The 26,805-nt window shown below is 48.3% G+C and overlaps 8 protein-coding genes across 8 annotated transcripts, besides 1 other annotated feature; 5 read left to right on the top strand and 3 right to left on the bottom strand.

Moving 5' to 3' along the window:
- The first annotated feature begins 3,504 nt into the window (after nt 1-3,504).
- Nucleotides 3,505-3,542: a microsatellite.
- A 4,927-nt stretch (nt 3,543-8,469) lies between these two features.
- Nucleotides 8,470-9,384, bottom strand: FPSE_03150 (uncharacterized protein; the record flags this gene model as incomplete). The annotated part of the gene is made up of 1 exon (XM_009256269.1): nt 8,470-9,384. The coding sequence occupies one exon, from the start codon at nt 9,382-9,384 to the stop codon at nt 8,470-8,472; it is 915 nt and encodes a 304-aa protein (XP_009254544.1).
- An 828-nt stretch (nt 9,385-10,212) lies between these two features.
- FPSE_03151 (uncharacterized protein) lies at nt 10,213-11,580 on the top strand (the record flags this gene model as incomplete). The annotated part of the gene is made up of 2 exons (XM_009256270.1): nt 10,213-10,282; nt 10,364-11,580. The coding sequence occupies 2 exons, from the start codon at nt 10,213-10,215 to the stop codon at nt 11,578-11,580; spliced, it is 1,287 nt and encodes a 428-aa protein (XP_009254545.1).
- A 2,749-nt stretch (nt 11,581-14,329) lies between these two features.
- FPSE_03152 (uncharacterized protein) lies at nt 14,330-16,880 on the top strand (the record flags this gene model as incomplete). The annotated part of the gene is made up of 5 exons (XM_009256271.1): nt 14,330-14,410; nt 14,721-15,260; nt 15,308-15,653; nt 15,707-16,301; nt 16,394-16,880. 5 exons carry the CDS (start codon nt 14,330-14,332, stop codon nt 16,878-16,880), a joined length of 2,049 nt encoding a protein of 682 aa, XP_009254546.1.
- A 1,011-nt stretch (nt 16,881-17,891) lies between these two features.
- On the bottom strand, nt 17,892-20,749 carry FPSE_03153 (uncharacterized protein; the record flags this gene model as incomplete). Its single annotated transcript, XM_009256272.1, has 8 exons — nt 17,892-18,379; nt 18,432-18,646; nt 18,714-18,740; nt 18,808-19,013; nt 19,067-19,262; nt 19,310-19,528; nt 19,585-19,924; nt 19,972-20,749. 8 exons carry the CDS (start codon nt 20,747-20,749, stop codon nt 17,892-17,894), a joined length of 2,469 nt encoding a protein of 822 aa, XP_009254547.1.
- A 763-nt stretch (nt 20,750-21,512) lies between these two features.
- Nucleotides 21,513-22,896, top strand: KSA1 (the record flags this gene model as incomplete). Its single annotated transcript, XM_009256273.1, has 3 exons — nt 21,513-21,914; nt 21,964-22,686; nt 22,738-22,896. 3 exons carry the CDS (start codon nt 21,513-21,515, stop codon nt 22,894-22,896), a joined length of 1,284 nt encoding a protein of 427 aa, XP_009254548.1.
- Nucleotides 22,897-23,220: 324 nt separating this feature from the next.
- FPSE_03155 (uncharacterized protein) lies at nt 23,221-24,217 on the top strand (the record flags this gene model as incomplete). The annotated part of the gene is made up of 2 exons (XM_009256274.1): nt 23,221-23,575; nt 23,649-24,217. The coding sequence occupies 2 exons, from the start codon at nt 23,221-23,223 to the stop codon at nt 24,215-24,217; spliced, it is 924 nt and encodes a 307-aa protein (XP_009254549.1).
- A 253-nt stretch (nt 24,218-24,470) lies between these two features.
- Nucleotides 24,471-25,381, bottom strand: FPSE_03156 (uncharacterized protein; the record flags this gene model as incomplete). The annotated part of the gene is made up of 5 exons (XM_009256275.1): nt 24,471-24,543; nt 24,595-25,075; nt 25,126-25,166; nt 25,218-25,296; nt 25,348-25,381. The coding sequence occupies 5 exons, from the start codon at nt 25,379-25,381 to the stop codon at nt 24,471-24,473; spliced, it is 708 nt and encodes a 235-aa protein (XP_009254550.1).
- Nucleotides 25,382-25,651: 270 nt separating this feature from the next.
- On the top strand, nt 25,652-26,742 carry FPSE_03157 (uncharacterized protein; the record flags this gene model as incomplete). The annotated part of the gene is made up of 4 exons (XM_009256276.1): nt 25,652-25,745; nt 25,805-25,998; nt 26,048-26,374; nt 26,425-26,742. 4 exons carry the CDS (start codon nt 25,652-25,654, stop codon nt 26,740-26,742), a joined length of 933 nt encoding a protein of 310 aa, XP_009254551.1.
- Nucleotides 26,743-26,805: the final 63 nt, after the last annotated feature.

The raw sequence follows: 26,805 nt of genomic DNA, 5'->3' as shown, positions 1-26,805 counted from the left end.
GAAGCACGGGGGGGGGGGAAGTGCGGATCGACAGACAGGGACGTGCGGTTGCAGAGGGTAAAGGGCGACCGGGTGGAAGTGTACAACGGACTTAAATTTGCAGGTTGGAGGTAGGCAGTCGAAAGTGTTGTGAAGCAGAGCAGGCAGCCGAGGAAAAAGCCATTCGCTTTCACCAGAGTCATCTTTCCCTTCACCATGGCAGAACAACAGCGATAATGGACAGATCCACAGACAGCCCAGGCAACGTCAAAAGGCAAGTGTCGACTCAACGGGAATGCGACGAGCAGAGAGAAGAAAAAAAATTGCTGAGAAACATCGTGAACTGACCTGTGATGGTGTAGAGGGGAAACAGCCGCAAGCACAGCAGCAGCTCTTGCAATCAAATCCGTCCGACCAAATCCAAAAAGTAACCGATTATGAAGACTCGAAAAGTCGGATCGTGAGCCCAAGGAATCTTTGTAGCTTCCAAGAACCGTCGAGATGGTCGAGGCTGAAGAAAGAGAAGGACGACGACGACGTCGGAGAGGATAGTAGGAGGAGGAGGACGAGAGGCAGACGCAAACGCAGAGAAGGGGTCCCAAATTGGGGCCTAGGTAGACTAAGTACCTCCTTGTAAGTCTAAAAGTGGGTGCCGCGCATGGAAGAGAGCAAGAGACCCGTTCATATGGACGATAACTAAACTTTCCTAGCCAGGGGGGGTGTTGGTTTAACTTCCATGACTGCCCACTGCCCGACTGGGACAGGATCAGATGGGAAAGATGGGAATCTTTTCGTCGCCCACTGATTTACGCTGCCCGCTAAATTGACGGGGCCGGGGTTCCCTCAATTTCCATCGCAGCGGGCTCATCATTCTCTGTAGCGGAGCGGACAGGACGGACAGCCAGCGGGCACGCGCAGACCTCTCACTGGAACCTCTCACGCCTCACCTCGCACACTTTCCTGGCCTCGAGGACACCCTCTCGACTTTTTTCTGTCCACTAAACACCACACCCCGGCAGGCTGGCTGGTTCATCAGCAGTCGTACGGGCGGCTGATTGGACCTGGAGTGGTCTCCTTTGGGGGCACGCACCCGTCGTGCAAAGTACCAGTGACCAGCATGGTGGAGTTACTCATGAGGTGCTCCGCTCTCTCTCGTTGATGTGTGGACCCCTTGGATCTTGAAGTCTTCCTCCCAGGGTATTCAGAAGAATCATCAGTGACGGCTCCTGAACTGTTCTTTCTCTACGTGCAGAGCTTGGCACTTCAGTCTCTTGCAGCAGAGACGTATTCGTCGCAGGCTGGGTCGCAGTGTTCTCTCTCGCGTGAGGTCATTGTACGCCCAGTACCATTCGCTGGCAACATCATCAGCGATTTTGTGCTCCTATGCCAGTCGCAATCTACAATGCAAGCGCTATTCAAAATGCTGATAATAACTCTAGTTACAATCAACAACGATAACGACATCGACCACATAATGGCCCTGGCTCTTCAACCCTGCGCCTGCTTAGCTTTGCTCGCATCAACCTTCATCTACCAGCCAGCCCATCCGTCAATGCTTCTCCCTCATCAACCAATCCGTCCCCTGTACCACCACATTTCAACTCTGTCGTTTTGACTCAAGGGTTTTCCGTCATCTCTCTCTTCAACTCCGCATTTATGCATCTCTCTGTTGTTTATGATTTCATTCTTCAAAGTCGGTAAGAGCAAAGTCCCATATATGTCTACATGACGGACGTAGAATATGTCATCGAATGACTTCATTGACAGTCGAGTATTCTATGGCTTTCAAAACAACTACCATTCTCGTGACGGGGCTTGCTGGGCAATCTTGTCTCGAAAGGCTGGCCAAGACAGTGCCAAAGTTCCTCCAAACTGACACAACAAACTATTTGTTTCTCTCTTTTGAGAAACTCGAGAGTGGCTGAAGAATACTCTTTAAATGCCAAAATACCAGTCCATGATTTGTAATGGACTCACCACGAGCTCATGATACCAACTTGAGAAGAGTATATCCGCAAAGACAGTACACCCACGTCGTGTCGCCAAGACTTCGTAGGTCTTGAGTGGGGTCGTAACATTCATGGAGGCTTGCTCGACTCGCTATGGTGGGGGTATTCTTGGCGTTGAGCCGGGGTTAAAAGAAGACATGGTCCAGAGGGGACTAGAGGCACAGAAACTCGGACGAGTAGCAGGCGAGAATTCGCTTGCTGCGCTCAAGATTGGTGATAACCGTCCCGCTGAAATCACCATTTTAGCGATGGCTGCAAGCCGCTTATTTCCTCTAGGGGTTCTAAGAACGCTGTAGCGTCGGGAATTCAGTCCCTGACGGGTTCTTAATGCTGGACCTTCATTTCCTGTTACCCGCCAGGAACAGTCCAGGCTCGACGATTTGCGACGTAAACAAACTTAACAGCGACGATAATACCACGATAGACGGGGATGCTGGCCAGTACGATCGAACTGGAGATCCAGTGCGTGCGCGCGCCTCAGCCATCGTCAAAGCTCAATGTTCCAGGTCAATGGTCAATGTCTCACAGACCAAGATCGTGAGCACTGACAGTGACATATCATCAGCACAGTCATGCCCTTTTGTTGTTGTTGTTGTTTACTTGCTTACCAAAAATGCTGTTCTCAAGTACTGGCAAACTTATCACTGGTACCTTGAAATATGCTGGCTTAGGAGAAAAGAAATGGCAAATGACACAAAGATTAGATAATGCACAAATACGCCATTATGTACAACGGTTTCCCAAGCCGTCTGCTTCGCGACATGGTTACTCAACGACTGACAGCCGAAATTACGTGCTGGTGGATTACCAGCAGATCAAAGACGATGCTCTAAGAAGGATATGCAGTTCTTGAGTGCCTCGAACCGCTTCTTGGCTTTTAACTATAGTTAATGACGGCGTCGATGGGATGCAAGACATCGTACATACATCGCATCAGGAAATCACCATCTCAGTCAGGGAGTCGCACAAAATTCCTTGGTCGCGCAGCGATGCCCAAGCGACGTTCTTTTACCAAACACCGGCATTGTTTAAATAATTATGCGATATTGCCGACAATGATGACTTACAATGGGTAGTAAATGCCACAGATGCACACTGAAGTTCATACATAGTCAATGACTAGCGAACCGTTGCATGCTGTCAACTTCAAACGCCGGAATGCCCACTTTGATCAACCGAATCATCCACACCAACTACCAAGTCTACCGCACTCTCGATCAGCCATCCCATCCATCTGCTACATCATTTCTTGATTCAGGAGTAACAGCAACACCATCACACGCGATTTCACAGCACCGAACCCACCTGTAACCCAACGCGTCACGGTCCAGGTGTCTGTCATGACTATCTTTCGCAAATCTAAGACATGACCATCACGCAGCACAACTATTCGCTACCACGAGACCAACCACTACGTGCCGTCTGGTCCCTTCTATATCTTATGCTTACACCACGCGCAATCCCGTCATGAGGCTGGAGCATGTGGAAACGACCCTTTCTCGCTAAATGTCCCTTGTTCTTTTTTTCTTTTTTCTTTTCTTCTTTCTTTTCTTTCGCAATGGATCTGTCAAGGCCATGATCCATCACATCCATGTGCATCTCTGCTGCGCCTTTGCCCTTTGTCGACGCCGCTCCAAGCGGAGCCTCTGGTGTCTCTTGGCGTTAGGGCAGCAGTTATGTCATACCTCCACTAAACTGGAACAGATCCAGTCTATTATTGGGGAGAGTTGAATGTCATCTTGCTTTGAGGGGCCCTTGTCGCGGGTTCCACTTCTGGTGTTAGGTAGTGAGTACTTTGAGAGCGCATCTATCTTGCTATCCCTGTCTCTTAGTGGATGCCCATCCCGCTGCACATTTGAGAATGCTCAGACTCACGATGATCTTCAAACATTCTCAGCGCTTGCCAAGACAAGTCCAAAGCAACTGTACCATTTGTTCTCTTTTTACCACGCGATAAGGGACGATCGATATGGGCTTTGGTCCTGTCGTATCCGATTGCAAGAATCCTAGCATATTTGGTCCATTAATGTTAGCCGATCGTGTCCATATTGACGGTATATGTTTGCCCGCATACCGAAGCAAGGATAGTTATCTTTGCTTCCTGAACAGACGCGGCACCCTACGATGTCAGAAAGTGGTACAACTTTCATCAGTGCATGGTGTTGCTACGCGAAGAGCGCAAGCCAAGACCCTGTGGGACTTGAAGGCGACATGGCTGTTCGCTAACCACAAAAACGTTGTGCCGCTTACCACAGTTGTAATACCTCTGTCGGGAACCCGGTAGTTATTAACACAAGCGACTTTTAACACAGAAAGGGCCGAGACGAGTCTATCAATATTTCAGGTTTCGAGCAAGACACCTTGAGAATTCCGTTCAATCTCGATACTTTACATTCTCACGATGTGCTCTGTCTGCAGGACATCCCTCCGTACGAGAGTCTAGACCGTCGAGTTCAGCGTCAACATTAGCCTTCCTGCCAAATCTGGCAGTGTGTCTTAGGACATAGTTAGGCTGTTTGACTTATAACCCGACGCACGACAATATTATTACTGCAGTCATGGTCGCAGACGCGGCTCGAACAAGATGCAGCCGTCAAAATGCAGCGCAAGAATCGTGTTTGTCTTTTTCCTTCAACAAACAAACCAAGATGTCGAAAAGTCCATACGCATCAGTTTGAACGCACTATGGAATCGTTTCCCGAGTTCTAGCCAGAAGAACAACATTCTGCAATGGTACAGCAAGGGTCCAAGGCCAAGAGCCCCAGTTTCTGTTATCGTGCACTGGCCAGTTTCTGGCGTTTCACGTCCGTTTGGTGGTCCGAGTCATGCTGTCTCAACAATATTGTTTTTCCCCGATGATAGATGTATTAAAGAACCGTGTTCCAGCCTCAGTCTGGGGAAATAATTCGACCCCATGAGTTGGCTATAAATTCCTTGCATCGGAGGTCATGCCACAGATGATGTCGAACAATCCCTCACTATGGTTCGTCCAGAAAAGAGGAAATGAATTGACTGTCTTAAGTTGACATTTGCCTTATGCCGTTTCACAGGCACGTACACAAGGCCCAACGGACACAGTCGTATAACAGCGTTGAACAATTCATCTCGCGACTCAGTTGTCAGAGGAGATCAGCGGATGAAACATGTCCGCTGTTAGAGCATGTTTGTCACCTGCCTCAAATGTCGCGATATTCATATCTACGCTACGCTGCCTCTATCTAGATGCTAGTGGGCAGAGGATCTGGGGTGTGTGGTAGATATCCTCCACCCAACGAATAGCAAGCGGCTGCGTCCCTCCCATGTGCCCCATCAATTAGATGGCGGTCCTTTGCCGTGTAATTGGATCGGCGAGTTTGCAACCTCGACCTCTTTCGACTCTTTGCGCTACGGGCGGATATTCTAGAAATCGAGAAATACAAGCCAGCCAATAGAGAGGGAGATACTGCCATGCCCAGATTGAAACATAGAGCACATGACGCACGATCTCGCATTCCTTTCGTTTGATTTGAGCCTACGGGAACAGAAGCTCGGCCGACGACCGTGCTGGAACGGTCGATATTTCTATCTGTTTCGCCCATGATCTTCTCACCGCTGCTTGAGCCTAACCCCCCACGGTCCTTAGCTCGACAACTTTTAAAGTCGAGATACAGAAATGACATAAAAGACGCTTTAGAACAATATCTGCTGGTTGTTTCTGATATTCCAAAGCCGTGTCTTTAAGTACCAACATGGAAATTTGAGTCAACTTGGAGACGTACAGATAGATATGCCATCGACATGAGTTGTGTCATGCTGGAGATAGATCATCGATCAACCGACATTGCCGTCCGAAATAAGAAAGCCTGCGGCACAGGCCATTCAACGTCAAGAGCCTAACCCCTCCTTCTATGGAAATGTTGCATATGAAATGCCCCTCGATCTAGTGGAGAATTATCCAATCTCTTCTGGCAACATGCCACATCTGCATCTCAATGGAAGGGTTGAAGTATCAATGACGAAAGGGCCACCACTCGCCAAGTGAAGAAGGGGTGCACATTTATTTGAGGAAACCTAAATAGCTACGGTACAGAAGCCCAGCAGCCAAGCCGTGGATAAGTGGTTGGCTGCTGACCACAGGTACGCTCAAGTTCTCGTTTAATATCGAGCCACCCCGCCGGCGCGGCTACCTGCGCACACATCATGACTGTACGTTGGATTTTTCGGGTTCCCCGTGAGTTCTTTGATGGAGAAGAGTGATTGCGTGTGACCATGTTTCACCAGCGACTGGAAACAATTTGTCTGCATGGATATGGTTCCGAAAGACAAAGAAGAAGGACAGCTGGGCAGGTTACATTGACTACATACATGCCTAGTGCCTCCCTCCTATCAAGAGTGATTACAAGTGAAGGCCATGCCGGCAGTGTATCTCTATCGATACAGGATAAAATCCACTGGCTTCATCACACAGTTGGATCCGTATAGGTTGTTAGAGATGCGCACTGGCGGTGTGCCACTCGCTGCGAGATTGAATGTTGGGCATTGATGATTTGAGTGACGTTTGAATGCCTTGCATGATCACTTACACTATAGCATGCTTTCGCTCTGATGGGATGAGATGGACCGACTATGTATACATGGCACGGCCCTTGTGTGGCTACTATTAGTCAAAGCTGTCAGATTCTTGGTGGCGGGCGCCAATGAACCCTTCATGAGGACAAAGCCTCAAGGTTGGAGTCTAGAATTGGGGTTGATCTTCATCCGGCCATGACAAGAATGGTTCCAAGATATCGCGCGCTAACCCCATCTCGGAACAAGGGTTCCCTCGTCTCGCTTCTACCTAGGTTGTTCACCGCAAGCCATGATTGAGCTTAACGTGTGCTTAGCCTTATGACGTCAAGCAGCTGCTGTCAAGCCCAATGTATCCGTATGTACATATGCTGCATCGGCAGTTGGGTTTTGATAGATTCCGGGTCTGTTCTTCAGGGTCCAAGACGAGGATGATGAGTCCCAGTGCAACTCCAACTTTAACTCCAACTAATATTTGAGAGATTGGCTTGGACCCTGATGTGCAATGGGTGAAACTGCTGATCTCGAACGGTCTTTGATCAGCATCTTAGTCTATGAGAAATGGAGGGGTTGTTGTGGCATGATTTGCGCTTTTCACTACGTGCCAAAATTAAGTAACCTTTACAACACGGCAACAATCGTCCGTTCAAGTAGAAGAAATACCCAAGACAACGCAGGAAAAGAAAGAAAAAAGCACCAGCACGCTCTATGCCCCGCCTATGCACGGCGGTGGATCTCGGGAACTTGGTAAATCTGGCGCTTATTGTTCAGCCAGTCTTTGTCAAGGATAGCCTCGTTTCTTTAAAGCTGAGGCTGGCTGACCGCTTACCATAGAGACTGGACGACACTGGTTTGGAGGGGTAATTTTATATCCTCTTCCAAGTTTTAAGAGACCCATGGGGATTCTGTCAACTCCACGGCATCGTCTAAACTGGGTTTTAGTTGCTCAGCTCAGACCCAGAGTCCCCTCTTATTCTGTGCATGCACCTAAGTTACATACATGTTCCTGGTAGGCGAGTGTTTAGTCTTGTTGGAATACCCGATTTGAGGGCATTCCCATCTACGATTCGAGGCCCCGAGGATCGTGCCTGGCCCGTGGTTGACGTGCTCATCAGCCCCTGGCGGAAGGCGTTTACGGTCAACTATCAACGCCAACGCCAACGCTAAGTTTGGCTCGTGTGTTTATACTTCCAAGTTCCATGATATACTAAATTTACTTCACATGCGTCTTTTAGCGGTGTCCAGCCAAGGAAGGACTCGTGTAAGTCAGCTCTCCGGTTCTCAGGCATCACAAGACCTGCGTGAATATTACAATATCACACTTACATGGACTGTTCCATGGTCCTTCGAATCGAGATGTGGATATCCTTAGCTTCCTCACTGACAACAAAAGGTCCAGCAACTGGTGCTTATAATACTTGTTTACCAGTGCATCTCGCAACCGTCTTGGGGAACCACTTGGGTCTGTGGAGATGGAAAGAAGTGGCCAGACTCGACCGGCCATACGTAGGTAGTGCTGAGCTTGTCCGTCACGGTGAGCTGTAGCGGTGTTGAGTTGAGCCATTTGTATATGGTAACACCTTGAAGTGTACAAGCAACTCTGCTTGACCGCAAGAGCCCCATCTGAGTATCACTATATGGCAGATGCTCGTGTGCCAACTGATCGGTCGATTTCACCACGTGGTAGTGAGTTTCCTCTCGCACATGTGTTCGCAACGTATGAACATATTTGCTCGTATTGTGATCTGTGGCCCGATCATCATTCAACACAGGACCAGACTGTCATGTCAACGTTGCTAAATACTATTCTTTACACTAAGAATCTGGTATAAATTGTATACAATACAAATACAAGCTAAAGTAGAATTTAGCTCTTAACGGCAATCACATTATGCCGTCAAACTGCATGTCGTGTCTTTGCTCTAGGGTAAGCAACTTAATGCTTGATTTCCACAAGCTTCTCCAGCGTCCTGAACCCGTCGTGAGCGTAACCTTTGGTCACGTCCACCTTGTACTTCTTGCCATCGACGATGATGATGCCGAAGCCCATGTCAGTCCAGGCAGACTTGACACCGTTGAACATGGCAGACAGGGCTCGACCCATTCTTCGGAACGGCATTGTGAACAGGTGCTGCATATCGAACTTGTGCAATGCTTTGCGCTGCGCCTCCGTCTTCTGCTCTAGCTCGATACGTCGCAGCCCAGGCACGTACTCCTCTGGTAGTGAAAAGCGAGATGCAAGGGCAACTTCATTTAGGGGAGCGACAACGACCTTGGGCTTGAGCATCGGGACCATTCGCTTGATAGTGAGTTCCATTTGTATGGGGGCAGGCCCAGGCGTAGCGGCAGCGAGCTTGGATACCTGTGCAGGAAGAATACGGATCTGTCCAACAATGTTTGGTGTTTTGGTGATCATGAATGTTCCCATAGAGGCGAGGAGTAGATAAGCTGTGCCAAAGACCAGCCCGATCCATTGTGGGACACCCTCAGGCTGCTGCACAGCATACGGCGCAGTAAGACCCGTCCAAGCAATCAAAGATATTCCACTAGACCAGCAACCGAAGTAGAACCAAAAGTGGGATGGGCCCTCGTAGATAACCGTCGGTGTTGGCTTAGAAGCGAGGCTCTTCATAAAGGCATATCGGCTAGGGGCAATCTTGGACGCAGCGGCAGCGGCGGCGGCAGCAGCAGCCCTTGAGGTGTTTGGCGATTGAGTTGATTTTATGGCAGGTTCAGCAGCCCGAAGGAGGGAAGTAGAAAAGAAGCGGGATCGGAGGAGCAGAGACTCGGCGCGAGGAACGAGGAGGGGCCGTAGGCCTGGGAGGCAGAAGCCCCTTGCGAGGCTCGCCATTGCACAATTGAGGCCTTTCGTAAGAAGAACTGTGTATAAGCAGTATTGGAGAAAATCGGGCAAGAGGGTTATCACAATTGACAAAGCATTGCCATCCAATCGCTCCAGTGTGTTTCAGTGGTTCGACATCGAAATAGCTTCAATTTTCAGGCATGCCTGCGAATGCTACGAGTTGCGATAAGATAAGCGGATATAAGCCGGAGGCATGCGCGGCAATGGTGAGCATCCGTAATTCTACGATTCAACAAATCGACCGAAACAACTGCACAAACGATTTCAGACACTAGATAAATGAATCTAACCTCAGATTTATATGTATCCGGACATATACCTTCGCTTTCTTCTATATATATAAGAATTGTAGATTATTGTAAGTTCCTGTCGATCAAGTGGCTTTCGGGATACCAACGCCCGAGAAGTTTGAGTAGAAAATTAAATGGGGCATGAGAGAGATATGAGCATTAAAAGAACAGGTAACGAAGAGTATCTGCAAACAAGAGAATGTATTTCCTAAGAAAGAATGGATCCTCTGGCCCTCGTAGATTTGCTTCCTTAATAAGACCAAGCACGCTACAACAAGAGGATCTTGCATTAATTCAATAGAAAGAATTCTCTCAAGACCCTGAGGGTTTTATGTCTTGTCGCATTCTATTCCCGCCCGCCAAAATTTAACGTCGGGTCTCCACTAGCGCCAATGGATCTCAACAGCTTCAGTTGAAGACAACCCAGTCTTTCTCAACACCCCGAGGTCGCTCTCACCTGCACCGAAAACCCTCCCTCGCAGCCTCCATCTCGCCATATCCACCCTCGAATTAATCAAGCTGTGCAATGGCCTCTCTTTCCGCAGCTTGTATGGCATCTGCCCGGGCCGTTACTGCTCGGTCCTCTATCGCCCGTGGTACGTCGATTTGCTGATGTTGAAAATCCCCCTCGGATCCTTTTGTCGCGCACCGACTAACACATCTTGTGTCTGATACAGGCTTCACCACCTCGACACGATGCCTCGCCGCCCAGAACTTCACCATGCCCGCCCTCTCGCCCACCATGACCGAGGGCAACATTGCTACATGGAAGGTCAAGGAGGGAGAGACTTTCAGTGCCGGAGATGTGCTGCTCGAGATCGAGACCGACAAGGCCAGCATGGATGTTGAGGCTCAGGACGACGGTATCATGTTCAAGATCATGGTTGCGGATGGCAGCAAGGCCGTGCAGGTTGGATCGCGAATTGGTGTCATCGCTGAGGCTGGCGACGATATCAACACCCTCGAGATCCCCGCCGACGAGGCCAAGGAGCAACCCAAGGAGCAGTCCAGCGCTCAGGCTCCCAAGGAGGAGACCACTCCTTCCCAGTCGAAGCCCGTCGAAAAGACGAGCGCGAAGCCCACCGGCAACGACACCTACGAGCACAAGCACCCTCTCCTGCCCTCAGTTCAGCACCTCGTCAAGGAGAAGGGTATCAGCGAGGCTGATCTCAAGAAGATCAAGGGCACCGGTCCTCACGGTCGATTAGTCAAGGGTGACATCCTTGCCCATATCGGAAGCATCAACCCCGAGACTCCCGCTGCCAACGAGACCAACTTCAACAACCTGTTCCGCCTTGATCTCAGCAACATCAAGGTCGCTACGAAATCGGCTCCTCCTTCTAAGCCAAGCCCTGCTGAGGAATCCAAGGCTGAGGAATCCAAGGCCCCCGTGGTCGAGGATCTGGAAGTTTCTATCCCCATCACCTTGACCAAGGTCGTCGAAGTCCAGAACCGAATTCACGAGACTCTTGGCGTCTTCCTACCCATCTCTACCTTTGTTGGCCGTGCCGCAGAGGTTGCCAACGATGACCTTCCTCTTACCAAGCGTGCTCCTACCGCCAACGAGCTGTTTGACCAGGTCCTCGGCCTCGACAAGGTCAAGGCCTCCAAGGCTTCTCGCGGTGTTTACCTGCCCCAGATCTCCGCCATCCCTCCTCCATCTATGCTTTCTCCCCGACCTGCCCCTAAGCAGGCCGACATTATCGACTTCCTTGCTGCCCCCAGCAAGAAGTCTGCTCCCAAGCCCGCCTCCGTCCGCGCCGTCCCCGGCTTGTCCAGCGGCGCCAACGTTTTTACTCTGACGGTCCCCAAGGCTGAGGAGGAGAGGGCACTGGTCTTCCTTGCACGCTGCAAGGCCATTCTTGAGGAGGAGCCTGGACGACTGGTGCTGTGAGCTTACGAAGAAAAATATCCCTGTAATATATCGTTTTTTTGCTATAGACAATGGCTAGTAATTGCGCTTGGACGCACCTGTGGTATGATATATCTACGCCTTTCAACGGTGTTTTGCCAGATAGCTGGAACTACAAACCCCAATTATGAATCAAGTTTTGATGCCGGAAAGATGTTGCTCTGGTTCTCTCCTGTTTGGTCTTGCTTGAAAGTTAAATAGGTAATATTAGAGTAATTCCTATGTACCTAAGTATATTGAACAGGAGCTGCGCACTTAGTAGCATTGTTTCTTCCACCTACGAACAGGCTTCTTTTTGTTCATTGATTGCTATATCTAACGTGATCGGTCCACAGCCGCAGCCAAATACCCAAGGTAAACCGGTGTGACTTGGAAAGGTCAGCTAGAGGGAGATCGATCGGACCTGTACATTGACAGGCAGTTGGTAGGCCTAACAGCCTACATCATTGTTCCTATCAAGAGTTACCGCCGCCCTGGAAGCCATTGCTACTCCAACCAGGTCCGAAGCCACCCAAAACCCAAAACTCATCGCCAGAATACCTGAAACGCTTCCTGACACCCCACATCTCTCGTTCCATGCATAGAGACATGTAACTCTCTACTGCAGAGGCCAATTGTTTGCTACTCTAGACTACCTAGGTAGTTCTCTCAAATCGTTCTAGATTTTGGAATGGATATTGACTCTAGCGATTCTTTCGACACTTTTCGGTTCGATAGCCCAAAGTTCTTTTTTACTTGGCAGTTTCCAGTAACCAATCGACGGCCAGCTGAAAGCAGAGCCCAATGATTCATAATTAATCATACTATTGCAGACCCAAACAGGAAATCCTCAAAGCCGAGCCGCAAGCTAGGCCCTATCACGGATAGATCACCATGTATGTATCAGTTGCGATGCGAGTGAGCGAGTGTCTCTCATACCAGCCTGACATCAATTTAGTCGAGATCGGTCTCTCATTCATTCATGCAAGCAAAGGGAATAGTCTCAAATCATTAAATCCACCACCTTGCATACAAAAATATCAAGATGGAGCTAATAATCTCATCCGCATTGCGCGAGTGAAACCGGGATTAGGGATGGTGGATTTCAACGTGCCTAGATTGTGGCGTGTAAGTGTCTCGGAAAGAACCAATGAACCCGAGAACCCGGTAGAGGACGATCCATGGATGCCTTATTACCGATGTATCAAGGCTCGTATGTACAGAGTACACACGAGATTTGCCAAGGTACTGGAAGATGCCTTGTATAGAGGGACCTGACCATCTGCAACCATCGCCTAGGAAGGTCTAGGTAGGGGCGCAAAACAAAACGCCTTTCCCATGGTACTGTAGACTAATCCATTTGTCAATCGACATCGGTTGCTCTGCCAAGGATGGATACCCTTGTAATTGAAGAACCCTGGCCTAAGACATGCGTTAGGGAGAGGGAGGAGGAAAGAGAAAAAGAGATGGTGTGGGTGTTGTATTGTGATGGAATGTTCACAGATGAGCATATTGCTATTCGCAATATCCCGACCGGGGTAAACCGATGACTAAGAAAATAAAGCCATGTAAGTCTCACGGGAAGGAGGCAACACAAGACTGACTAGTAGGTAACTCGCAGTCGAGTTCTGCCATGTGGGAGGAACCGTGCTGCGGGATGAAACGGTCGACTTCTATCGATCTTTCCTCCTTCCGCCTATACATCTTCCTTCCTTGTCTACTAAACTTAGTACTAGAGTCACAGGCAGGTACGTCGCCTCTCTCCTCGTCTTCACCACCAGCCAACAAGAAAACCTTCATCAATCACATACAGCCATCAATCGGCGCTTGGCACCATACTCACGAACCAACAGAAACATAACACGGATGAATGACAATCAATATCTCGCTAGGATTTCCACACTCCCCAATATCAGATCATTTAAGCCATGACAACATGGACCCCCTCCCCTAGTCGAGAGCTCGTCCAAGTCTAGAAGAGCCACTGCGGGGAGAGCGGGCTTTGAGCTCAGGCTCATGGTTATCGAGACAAGATCCACATCATTCCAAGAGTCCTCTTCAACGGCATGTTTGTTTCCTGCGGTCTCAGGTCTGCCCCTCACATTAGCAATACACGGCCGCATGCCCCCCCTTCGAACCCAAAGATACTAGGATCATCGCCGGCAAGAAGGAACTTGTGTCCATCTCAAGGCCACTCTATTGTGTTCTTGGCCTAAGCAACTACCTATGCATCTCCCTACGCCACCACATATGTCCCTTCCAGCCTCTAAAGTTAGCTATTACTGGTTTCATCTAGTCATACAGCAATTGTCGGCCAGTCCCATACGGTCGGGACGGCTTCTACTTGGATGTTCTGGGCCACCGCGGTTCGACTTGGTTCGCAAGATGGATAGAAAGAGCCCATCTACCGCGCAATCTATTCAGCTCTCTCTGACACCCTGCTGCATTAGACTTGGTTCTAAAATCTGTTGCCTCGCTCACTTTCAAGGTGCAAGCCTACATCGAGAGGAAGATGCTCTTTATAAAGACCGAAGACCAACCAGAACCTCCACCAAGCGCTTTTTAAGTAAACACTTCACCTCAATGCTTCAGCAGTGTTGGCCTATGACGTTCGGGTTTTGATCAGTTATAAGCCATCATATTTGTCCACGACAGGCAGTCAGTCACACTCCCATACCATCACATAGTCTACTACCTTGTTATTCCGTCTTCCCCTGTCGAAGAGACACGACTTGATCCTTTTGGGTTGAAAATGCGCAATGTCAAAGTCCCCTTGGAAAAGCGGAAAAGGGTATCAAAAGCCTGCAACACCTGCATGAAACGAAAACAAAAGGTAAGTCGACGGAAACATCTTTCAATCTCTCAGATTTTGTTCTCCAAAAACTCGCATTGATTGTCGCCGTTAAGCCCCTGATTCTTTCCGCTTGCTACTCTGCGTCGTCGCGTCCCTTACAAGATTGTTGTAAAATATTACATTTTGTCTGTTCAAGATGGGTTGGGTAACTTCTCTTCCTTATCAACACCAAACTTCCTCTTATGTCAATAAGCCAATGTGTCCAAGCAAACCATCATCTGGCATCTATGATTAGCATGCACTCATGCAAGCTGCAGAGTCACTTATCGCTAACATAATCAAATTACAGTGCGATGGCCAAAAGAATTGCTCATGCTGCCGCAAGAAAGGCATAACCTGCGTGTACCGGCCGAGTAAATCCACCGAGTCGTCAAGCGACTCGACTGTGTCTTGCTCGCCTCCAAACGATTTGGGCGAACAATCACCAGAAGCTGTCGAATACTCTGATACGCCAGACATAAGTGGAAAAGTAACCATGAGGAGATCAGAAAGTCCAGGAACAATGTCCCGTTTCCGCATTGTTTCTACATCAAGACCCGGAGAATTTGGAAAATATACGCACCCTCACACAGCGTCGGATCACCAGCTTATTACATTGTGTCTTCCGTTGCCAGAACCACCATTATTTTCTCATTGCTATGCTACCGAATCTTTCGTAGCTCTCGTCAAGAAACATGTGGAGCGAGGCTCTGGATCTTCAGGTTTCACAGAGTCGTCGTGTATCCGGTCTGAGTCGCAACAAACAAGCCCTGCAAGCCCTTACCCAATATGGCCCCCTGATTTGCCTCGAATCACTATTGAAAGGCTAGTTAAATCCTATTTCACCAATGTGAGTTGCCAATGGCTCCATCCTATACGCATAAGTATATTGACTAGGCCAAGACGCTTGGTTTCATCGACGTTATAAGCTCCGAATCCGTCGGAGCCACACTGCGTCAAATGTACAATGGACCAAGCCAGGTGTACTATTCAGAACGGTGCATTATCTATTTGGTACTGGCGATCGGGCTTACGTTTGATTTTGGTCCGGCAGAAGGAGCTTTGCAAGACCCCAATCTAAAAGAACAGTTCTTCGCAAGCGCTGAAGCATTGCTTCAGCCAATTGAAACACAAAGAGGAACAAAGAGCTACAATGGTGTCCCATGGACCCTCCAGGCTCTCGTTTTGATGTCACTCTATATGCTATGTGTATCGAGGCGGCATGCTGCACACTCTTACTGTGGTGAGACACATATATCGTTTGCCTAAAAAGAAGTAAGGCTTATTACTATGCAGGTCGAGCTTTCGAAGTTGCTCAGTCGTTCGGGATCCATCGAGGGAAAGAGGCCGAGGGCGAGAGATTCTCTGGTACCCAATCATGGATAGTATCAAGACGAAGCGTCTGGAGAAGCCTCTTCGTTCTCGACAGATTCCTCGCTGCCACATTAGGCAGACCGCTGACTTTTCATCAACACACTGAAGAGTCTCTTAAACTGAAGAAGAGGACTCCTCTCAACTTTGTTGTCGATGCATGCCGGATCATCGATGAAACTGTCAAGGTTATATACTCAGGATCTGAGATATCGATGAAAAAAGTATTATTAGGGATTGGATACCTTGACTTGCTTACAGACGCCAATGTCGACCCAGCCCATTCCGTGGCACAAGTTCGCGTCGACCCTCTTCGTTTCTATGCTGACATTCTTCTTTGTCGGCCATTCTTTCTTCTTCGCTTCATCGCTTCTACGCAAGAACGCGAAGCTTTGGATGATATCGAACCACAAATTAACAAGCTATCTCAGAGATGCGTTTCCAAATCGATGCGAGTAATAGAGATGCTCAAAGAAGGAAGGCGTCCCCATTCTTCTTTTCCTGTTGATCCCTTCACTCCGTAAGTAACATTGTCCACTATTCCTAGCTCTAGCTATCTACTAACGACCATAGCTACGTCTTGATTGAAGCGACATATGTACTATTGTGTAGTATTTATGCAAGCATACACTTCAGGGAAGAACACCTGTCACTAGTAAACGACGCGATAGCCATGTTGGGGGCAGTGAAGGAAACAAATTCTTATGCGAAGCATTCCGCTTCGGTGCTAGATTTGTTTCTACGTGATTGCCGGAATCACGCAAGGATCGTCAAGCCAAAACCCGAGGGACATGCATATCAGACCAAAACCGAGCCCATCACTGCATACGAATCCAGTCAATACCGCTCTCCTTTCTATCCGCCAACACAGGGCAGTCTGGCACCTGCTTACGATAGAAGAGCAGCAATCGGGGATCGAAATGTTATCAAAAAAGAAAGCCATGATCATTCAAACGCTTTCTCATCTACGTGTTTTTCATCGCCCATGGATAGCAGCACGTTTCACCACCAACCTTCGGCCGAGTACTCACAGCGTTCGTGGCACAACGAACATAATGGTGATATGGATCTTGACGGCTCGTACGATTCGAAAAGGTGAAAATTATGTCAAGATGAAGCTAGCTTTCACGAGGCGTTGTCATAAACTTCTACGGTTCCTAATTTACATTTCTCTTATACCGTATACCACACTATTTTCCAGGAAAACTTATAAAATGTCAGGACGGGTTGCACATAGAAACAGCTATAAACTTGCCCCGACCATGCATATGTGAGGAGTGTGTAAGATCTCCACCATTCCAAGGTGAGCACCTCACGTTTTAGCCAATGACTAGCATTGTGCGTCGGAAATGGCTTGGACTTGTTGCATACAGGAAATTTACTCAACAGCGTGTAGTCGTTGACCCATGGGCGTGAATCGAATATAAAGCGAGATGATTAATCATTCAAGTATATGCACCAAATTAGGTACATGCTATGATGCATGTAACCCCTTGCGATACATCACATTCTCTTCGACAGAAGATGTTTTTGGCCGATCGCTAATATGGACCAGAAAGGTTATGCTTGCGTGGTCGGACATGCATGTTTGTTTAGTCCTAGTCCTGTCCATAGGTAGGCAGAAACTAGGGATCATAATGCAACGAAAGGTTGCGAGAGCTAACCTTGGTTCCAGGTACGTGGAATTCATCCCTTTTACAAGCCACGGGCCGCGAGGTATGCAAGATGGCGGACGGTAGTTACCACAACGGGTCAAAAAGAAACGTCATTAGTTACAGACTTAGGGCAGTTTTAAGGTCTGACTAGACAGCAGAGGGTTTTATCACTACATCTTTTCTCCTGTCCTTGTCGAGGGCGGTCTCAAGGTGCGGGTGGCGGGTTTATTGTCCAGCTGCATGATAGACGCCACATAAAATCCGACTGGCTCTTGCATAAGTTCAGCTATTTAGAAGCAAACATGTCTCTGAATGAAAGCTAGTGTTCGACGAATGTATGCAGATGCACAAGCCACCAACAAGCATAAGCAAAACATGCAGTTATTCTAGATAGATAGTCTACAATGCATACAATAACTCCCCCTTGATGTGCACCCCCAAGCACCCCACCATCATCACCAGCTCTTAGGCCCGAACCGCGCTCCCTCGGCCACATGTGCCTGTATCGCGGTACCTTGGACATCCATCGTCGACGAGACGATGTCGTTTCCCCACCAGCTTGGTGGATCTATACCATGCAGCGTGAACGCAAAGAAGATGAACAGGGTTGCAAGGGCGAGCCCGAGATCGAGTGCAGACGATGTAAGAAAGTTGAGTCTTGACCACCATCTGAAGTGGCGCTTCTTGATCCAGAACTGAAAGAGGAAGCCAACTGCCCCCCATGAAAGATAATTGAGGGGTGTCGCAGGTGGCATAGCCCCTGCACCTCCAAAGATGAGAGGTGCCATGAGGAACCGCACTGGAGACTTGGGCCTGCGCTTGGCCAGGAAGTAGATGACTACGGGGGCGACGGCACCAATGACGAAGAAGACAAAAAGGCCGGAGTAGACTTGGCCAGGCGAGAACATGCGGGCAGGTCCTAGTAGACCCCATATTATCGAGGCTGCAACTCATGCATTAGATCAGAAACATTTTAGACTCGGCATTAAACTTACCAGCGAAGAAGACGCGACCTCCAGGACACGTAAAGTGATCTACCTGGTGCTGCTCACAGACATCGGGGATATTATTCAGAGACAGGTTCAGGACAACGATCTGAATAAAGCACGAGAATGTTGTGGCGACAACTTGAGACAGGAACATGGTTCGAGGAGGGATCTTCATGTAGTGTCCGAACTTCAAGTCTGAGACAAAGCGAAGAGACTGCGCCCTAGATAGAGGGGTGTGGATGTCAGTTTAAAAGTCTCGGAGACTTCAAGGGAGCACTCAAGACTTACATTGTGATGTACCCATATGTTTTAAAACTAAGTAGCCAATGTTAGCACAAGCTTGGCGGGATCGTGGATCGAAAATAGGCGAGCGAGCACTCACATCATTAGGGCCAGAGGTCGGCCTGGTTGAAGGTATCCGTAGATGAATTCTGTCAAGACGTTTAAGCCAATTTGAGTATTCGTCACAGCTTGGATGATGCCTATAGGAAGAGCGAATCCAAAAGAGATTGCAATAGCAAGTAGAAAGGCCCACCAAGAGAGGTTGGTAGGATACCCAAGTACTGTGTAGAACCCGATCAGGAGCATCTAAATCACTCATAAGTCAATTGTCACAAAGGGAATCAGGAATGGAAACTCACAATTGCAAAGAGTGACATGTACCACCAAGTAGGCGCCTCTTTGTACTTTCTCATCATTTTCATGTGCACATCAGGCTTCTCATTCGTGCTGTTTCTCCATTGTTGCCAGATCTGTTTTCCGTTGTGAAGATACGTGTACACGACGAGCGAAGATATAGCAGCAAAGGACAGGCCGTAAGAAATTGCGAAAGTCGTACTTTACTTGTCAGTTTAGGCCAGTAGTATACGGAAGGCTTGTGGTACCTGATGAAAAGGGGCGAGTAGTTTTTGTACTCCTCTTCGTTTAGTGTGAAGTCCTTTGTGAGAATCCGTGTGGTGTTGTAGCGAGCTCCCGTATTATCATATGTGCCAGAGTCGCTCATTGGCAAATACTCGCCATACCATGCTCCTCCGAAATGAAGGACAGAAGATCCGATGACGAAGAAAACAACGACGCCGATGAGAGTATTGGCGATGGCATGCCTACTCGTTGTTAATATTATTCTGCATTTCAGGGGTCGAGTACCCATTGTACATACCACGGCGGAATGAGCGGCGAGCCAACGTATCCTGCAATCTGCGCCCAGTCGAAAGTAATGGGAAGAAGAGATAGACCTGTTTGGCCGCCGAACAGTTGATTCACAATGGGGTTTTGAGGGGCCATCCAAGTAGCTACGGCAAAAATACTTAGGAACTGGGCCAGGAAACCCGGGATGAAGTAGTAGAAGAAGGAGCATGCGGTCACAATAGCGAACCATTTATACCTGTGCATTGCGCCTCCTATAACACTAGGGTCTGGAGCATCGTTTCTCTCGTACATGGCATTCATAAGAGTAACACCAGCGAGATTCTCGGGCCAGATCATGGATGCGGGATACACTTGGATGGTAAGCAAAATAATAGCGGCCAGAGGCACAGTAACTTACCCAAGAATTTGCGTAACATGCCTGCGATACCGTAGCCTACCGATTGAGTTGAGATGGTCAAAAGAAGCTGGAACACGATGCCAAAGTCCTGCTTGTAGAAAACGACTTGTGCCAGAATGATATCGGTTGCATATGCCACTGAGAACGAGACACTGGCCATGACGACAATGATAGCGTGCTCCTTCACGTTGAATGGTCCAGGGTTGAGAGTCCATTTTATTCCAAAAGTGGTGAACTCCCGTTCTGGCACAAACTTGGCCCAGCCATGACCCATAGGCCATGCAACGATTTGGGCGATAAGAGGACCAATGCTAATGGACGGTTGGCGCAGTGAGAACAGGGTGTTCATTGAAGCACCTACGACAACGAGTAGCATTCCTATGGTCCATGCTCGTACAGTGTTGCACGGAAGGTCCTCGTCAAAGTTACGCACTGCAGCTCGAACTTCAGGATATGGCGAGTTCTCTTCTTCCTCATTCTCGTCTTCATCATCCTTGATCAAAGCCGCCTCATCTCCAGACTCTTGCGAGTTCTTTCGTCTCGTCTCATACTCTCGGGGGAGGTTTGGGTCCATGAGAAGCTCATATTCTTCACCTTGATCATCTTCGTCATCGTTGCGTGCTCCAGTGCCTGCCCACTCATGCAGACGATGCTTGAGATTTTCAGGGGGCGGGTCTTCAATCTCTAATGATGTTGATAGTCGTCCACTGGGGCCCGATATGCTTTGGCCGAGGGGTTCGACTGGTAATGCCGACCCTGGCTTCCGATTTTCAGGCATTGGAAGCTTGGCTTGCCTTTTTGAGATGTTGTTGGTTGCAGTTGTGAAGATCACTCGGTTTCGTCCAATCGTTGTTTCTCTCCTGTCCGTTTTTGAACGAGTAGATTGTTGAGTCTACCGGTGTTCCGTATGTAGAGATTGTATATCGTTTGATATGGTAACGGACGTCTGAGCTTAGTATACCGTCGTCTATACAGAATGACAATCGCTGCTGAGACTAATGCAAAGTGTGGTACAAATAACGAGTGCTCTGCTTAACCATGAAAACTTCCCATATCGCTCAAAACTGTACGGATAGTATATGATTGAGGAGAGATATTAAATTGATGTTGCATGACAATTGTCTCGTGTCGTGTCCTTTGTTGTTTTGTGGCGTCTATTCAAGCCCAGAGTTGGTCACGTCACTTTAAATGAACGACGGATATGGAATTTATATGATGTTGGTTCAGTTCATGAAAATTGAACATGAAAATCATTCAAAGATTGAAAAAGATGGAGAGTTTAGTTGGAATGTCGTTGAAGGCTTATTGTGAGAATATATCGAGGGAGGTACCGACTGTACCGTAGAGGCCCCTTGTATCCGCATCTGTCTCACGATCTGGCGCTAACCCAAAAATGGATATTCTATTCTTGAACCATGTTCAAACATCACTTTTACTTTACATCCTTTCCATTATTTCATGCTATCATATCAACACTTAATTCTCGAGATTAACCAACTAAATAAATCCTTTTCTCTTCTCCTCGGTATGAGATCATCATAATGCGCCGGGTAGTAGTGACTGGCCTCGGAGCTATCACGCCCTTGGGTGTAGGCGTGAAACGAACCTGGACCCGTCTTCTCAATGGCGAATGCGGAATCGTCAGTGTCGCAGATCTTGAGCCTCAAACGCGGTGGCAAGAGTTGACAAGCACAGTCTCTGGGTTAGTGCCCAGCGGTGAAGGTGAAGGACGATGGAGTGCATCAGACTGGCTCAGCGCAAATGAGCAAAGACGAATGTCCAAGTTTACACAATATGCCATTGCTGCTAGCGACATGGCTCTCAAAGATGCAGGATGGGAGCCAAAGAGCGAAGAACAACTGGAGGCTACTGGTGTTTGCCTAGGGAGTGGTATTGGAAATCTGGATGAGATTTATGACACCAGCATAGTGCACCATAAAGATGTAAGATTTCATGTCAACCAATTCTGAGCCAGTGCTGAACATGTGTCAGGGCTACAAAAAGGTGTCACCACTATTCGTGCCCAAAATTTTGATCAATATGGCGTCTGGTCACATAGCTATGAAATACGGTTTCCAGGGACCCAACCATGCAGCGACTACAGCTTGTACAACCGGCGCACACTCAATTGGAGATGCATCACGCTTCATCAGCATGGGAGACGCCGATATCATGGTTGCAGGAGGCTCAGAATCGTGCATTCATCCCTTGACATTTGCAGGCTTCGGCAGGGCAAGATCCTTATCGACAGCATACAACGACAATCCTACATGGAGCTGCCGCCCATTCGATGCCGATCGCAACGGTTTCGTGGTTTCTGAAGGTGCTGCGGTTCTGATCCTTGAAGAGCTGGAACACGCCAAAGCACGGGGAGCTCGCATCTATGCTGAAATAAAAGGCTATGGCTGCAGCGGCGATGCCCATCATATGACAGCACCGCGAGAAGACGGTCGCGGCGCATTTCTTGCTATGAAGAAAGCTTTAAAGAATGCTGGAGTCAAGCCTTCACAAGTTGATTACATCAACGCACACGCGACAGCGACAAACGTTGGAGATGTGGCAGAGACTTCGGCTATTAGGCGACTCATGTTAGGCGAAGAGGGACATGAAAAAGAATCGGATATTACAGTCAGCAGTACCAAAGGTGCAGTTGGACATTTACTAGGTGCTGCTGGAGCCATTGAGGCCTTGTTCTCTGTTCTAGCCATTCATCAGGTATGTTGCGTTTGTGTAAGAGTATTTGTGTCTCATGCTAACAATTTCCAGGGAGTTGTGCCTGCGACTTTGAATTTACAGAAGCCAGACGTTGGCGCTGCCTTTAACTTTGTACCGAATGCGGCACAGGAAAGAAACGTTGGCGTAGCTGTATCCAACAGCTTTGGATTTGGTGGTACGAATAGCTCATTGGTATTCTCCAAGCACTGACGAGTTTGATATTCAACTGTAAATTATTAGCTGTACTTGTACCAATTAAAAAAAAAAGTCCCCTGATATTCATTAAAACCATCACTCTCGTAGGTATCGCATTGTGCACAGTGCCCCTCGCACCAAGGGTCTTCTCCACTGCCGACATATACCCGTTGGCCTATCAGAAGTCAAACAATTTCTATAGTATCAAAAAGATCAGTTCGTCATGACCTGGTACATGACGTGAAGACTTGCAACAGCTTCCATTTGTGCCATTTCACAGGCTCCTCTCAAGCCAATTTTCCTTCCTAAACGAATCCCCCGAATAAACAAATCCAAAAAATGGCCTGCGAATCCTGTAGAACCCAGGCTCGGTCCGTCCTCCGGGCCGCAATGCGAGCCGGCGCATCACGAGCCTCTGCACCCACGACAAGAAACTTTTTGCCGCCCGCTGCAACCATGATTTCTCGACGGAATTTCACCAATTCGAGCTCAAGGAGTCTTCTTCAGGGCATTGGAAAGTCTATGGCCGAGCCCTATCGTGTTCTGGGTGCTACGGAGCAGTTGTTCAAGGCTTCCTCCAAGGCAGCTGATTACCATATTACCGAGAAGGAGCGCAAGGAGGACCATGTGAAGCTTGCAGAGGATGGCGAGGAGATTGGACATTCTCTAAACCCTGAGAGTCCGTGGCATCACAGTACGTTTTAATCTCGCAACATTTTTCGACCAAAAAAACATTATTCAACATGCTAACCCTGTACTTGCAACAGCCTTCAAGCTTCCTCCCACCTTCAGCACCTGGTCCCATGTCACTATGCTTCACCTCTACCTTATCAACGCCCGAATACGCTGCTTCGACCGCGAGGGCTTCCACAACTGGCAGCACCAGCTCACAGACCACTTCTTCTTCGAGTGCGAGAAGAAGATGCACATCGACCACCACATCACATCAAGTGCCCTGCGACAGCGATACCTTAAAGATATTTTTGTCCAGTGGCGCGGTCTTCTCCTAGCGTACGACGAGGGTCTTATCAAGGGCGATGCGATGTTGGCGAGCGCTATCTGGCGAAACTTGTTCAAGGGTTCACCCGACGCTGATCCTAGAGCTCTGCTTGCTATTGTGGGATGGATGCGATCGACACTGCTGCAGTTTGAGGCTGTCTCTGATAACAACCTTCCTGCGCAATTACCAACCATCATGGCGAAGCCGGTCGATGTGTTCTGGACGAGATTGGAGCAGCAGCTGGGTGGACAGCAGGAGGACAGTATTCCTGCTTCAACGCCTGTAAGGGAGGCTGAGGATGGACCAGCAGGACCAGCCAAGGTGTCAACGAACTAAATTATGAGCGGGATGATTTGTATTATCAACTGTACTTATATGTCACTTGAACAACAGAAAAACAATAGAACGGGTCGGGCTGTATGATTACTGGCACATGAGACACAACATCTACAAAAATTCAAATACAATATATAGGCTATCTGGTAACATATCTAGTACATTTCTGAAATGCTAATTTCATTTCTTAAATACTCCCCAAAAATGTTCAGGCTGTATGTCTCATGTTAGACTGGTCCAGGCCAACCTTTGATTACAACTTTGAAGGAGGCAAGATCTGGACGTCCTGGAAAGGAACTCCCAAGAACCTATAAATATGGTTGAACCTATACTGTCCGTTAAGAAAGCTCCGATCAACTGCTGGGGGGTTATCTCACCTGTCACTTCCAAAAAAAGCCTCCGACTTGCCATCTGCATTCGTCACAATCAACCAAGGCGCTCCGAAAGCACCTTTCTTGAGCGCAAAGCCAGTCACCTCCTTCACTCTCTCTTTCATACTCTCACGGCCCTTCATGATCTTTTCAATATCCTCATCGGAGAACAACTTGCTGTCACTGCCCCCGTCGAGCTCATCGGTCGCTTCCTTGAGTGCTGCAATAAGATTCGCGTCCTCGGCGAGGTTGACATGAGGAGGTAGCCAGATCTTGTGGAAAAGAAACCGCACAGCTGCGAGAAAAGTGGCCTCTGGATAGTTTTCCTTGATGTAGTGCAGAGCACGGAGAGGCGAGATGGTCTTTGCGATGGCGAGGAGGTCAGGTGGTGAGCCTTGATAAGAAGCCGCAAGGCGTTCTGCAGAGCGACGAGAATCTTTGGTCAGATATCTCGACTTTGCAGGGAGGACCCAAGGGGGTTTGTTTCCTGGTAGATGGTGAGATTGTTTCTCTGTTTATTGCTTGGATAGAATATACCTGATTCGCTCATGATGCCGCCCAAGAAGACGGGGATGAAACTGGTGATAGTTCAGTATTAAACAGCACATCTTGAGTGATTCTGAACGTACTTGACTTGGACATTATGAGCAGCCAGTTCGCTCATGCTCCGTCGTAGCTCGATGAAGCCAGTATAGCTGTAGAAGGACACTAGTGATTGTTATTAGTCTTGTCCAAGACAGTAAGAATACAGCGACTCACCAATGTCCAGATAGCAATCGATACGCCCACCCATCTTGAAAGTGTATATTTACTTGTCTCAAGACGAGATAAACACAAAATGATATGCGAATATTTGTAAGTACAGGTCAACAAGATTAATTCGGATCTCGGTCCCCCGTGTTATTGTACTGCACCCACTAGCATTTAGTGGGTGTGGGGTTGCCGAGGCTATCTAATCCACCCCCGGATTCTCCAACTCGACCCTTGGAGTTGCATTTATAATCCAAAGGATCAAATTAACGATCCAAAAAGATACCAAATCTACATGAAATAATCAATCATCATGGTATCTAAAAAGCCTGTTGCTCTTATTGTTGGTGCATCTAGGGGTATCGGTCGTCAAGTTGCCGTTGACCTCGCCTCTAATGGCTACGCCGGTTCGTACAACTAGATAATATCCCCATCAATGTTATACACACTAACACGGCGATTCAAGTCGTCGTCGCTGCAAAAACTATCAGTGACACTTCAGATCTCCCCTCGCCTTTCCCACCAAATCCTAATTCATCAGCCTCGACAATCACAACCGTCGCCCATGAAATCAGTTTAGCAGGAGGTGACGCTACTGCTATTCAAGTAGACGTTCGCTACCCCGAGAGTGTCGACTCCCTGATAGCACAAACCATCTCTGTAAGTTAATTCATCCCTCTACGAATCAATACTAATATAGCACCATTAGACCTATGGCCGTCTAGATGTCCTCATTTACAACTCAGGTGCCATATTCTGGGCTCCCGTCTCATCAACACCCCTTAAACGATTCCAACTCATGCAGCGCGTTAATCCCGAAGGGCTATACGCAACCATCCAAGCTGCTCTGCCTCATCTTCCCTCCACAGGCCGCATCGTAGTCGTCAGCCCACCCATCTATAGTCGTTTCTTCCGTGGTAAAACAGCTTATGCGATGGGCAAGGTTGGCATGAGTGTGCTTACAAAGGGTCTCGCCATGGACTTTGAGCGCGAAGGGAAGAATGACATGGCCATCACTTCTATATGGCCATCTGTGGTACGTCTCGCAATCTCCTTTGAATACTAAGATAACTAACACCAAACTAGGCTATTGAATCTGCTGCTACAGAGCAATTCACACGCAAGAACCCAGAAGAAGCCAACGACCTACGAAAAGCAACCATCTTCTCCGACGCCATTCTCGCTATCCTCCAAGCTTCGCCTCCTGTGGTCAACGGCGAACTGCTACTAGACGAAGACTTCCTGCGTGAACATGCAGGTGTAACAGACTTCTCAAAATACAACGTCGTGCCAGGCACTGCACCACGAAGGATCATGCCCGCGTCTCTTCCGGAATTGACAGTAGCAGAGCAAGCAGACGAGGGCAAAAGGTACGACAGCACAAAAGCCAAACCCAAGTTGTAAAGTTGATAGCAATCGCTATGGTTAGATATATGTAGGAAAATAAGACCATTGTACAGGTAGCTA

Source organism: Fusarium pseudograminearum, chromosome 4, assembly GCF_000303195.2.
Source record: "Fusarium pseudograminearum CS3096 chromosome 4, whole genome shotgun sequence".
Classification (NCBI taxonomy): domain Eukaryota; kingdom Fungi; phylum Ascomycota; class Sordariomycetes; order Hypocreales; family Nectriaceae; genus Fusarium; species Fusarium pseudograminearum.
Note: the sequence above shows the minus strand (reverse complement) of the source record. Positions and strands in the feature narration are given on the sequence as shown.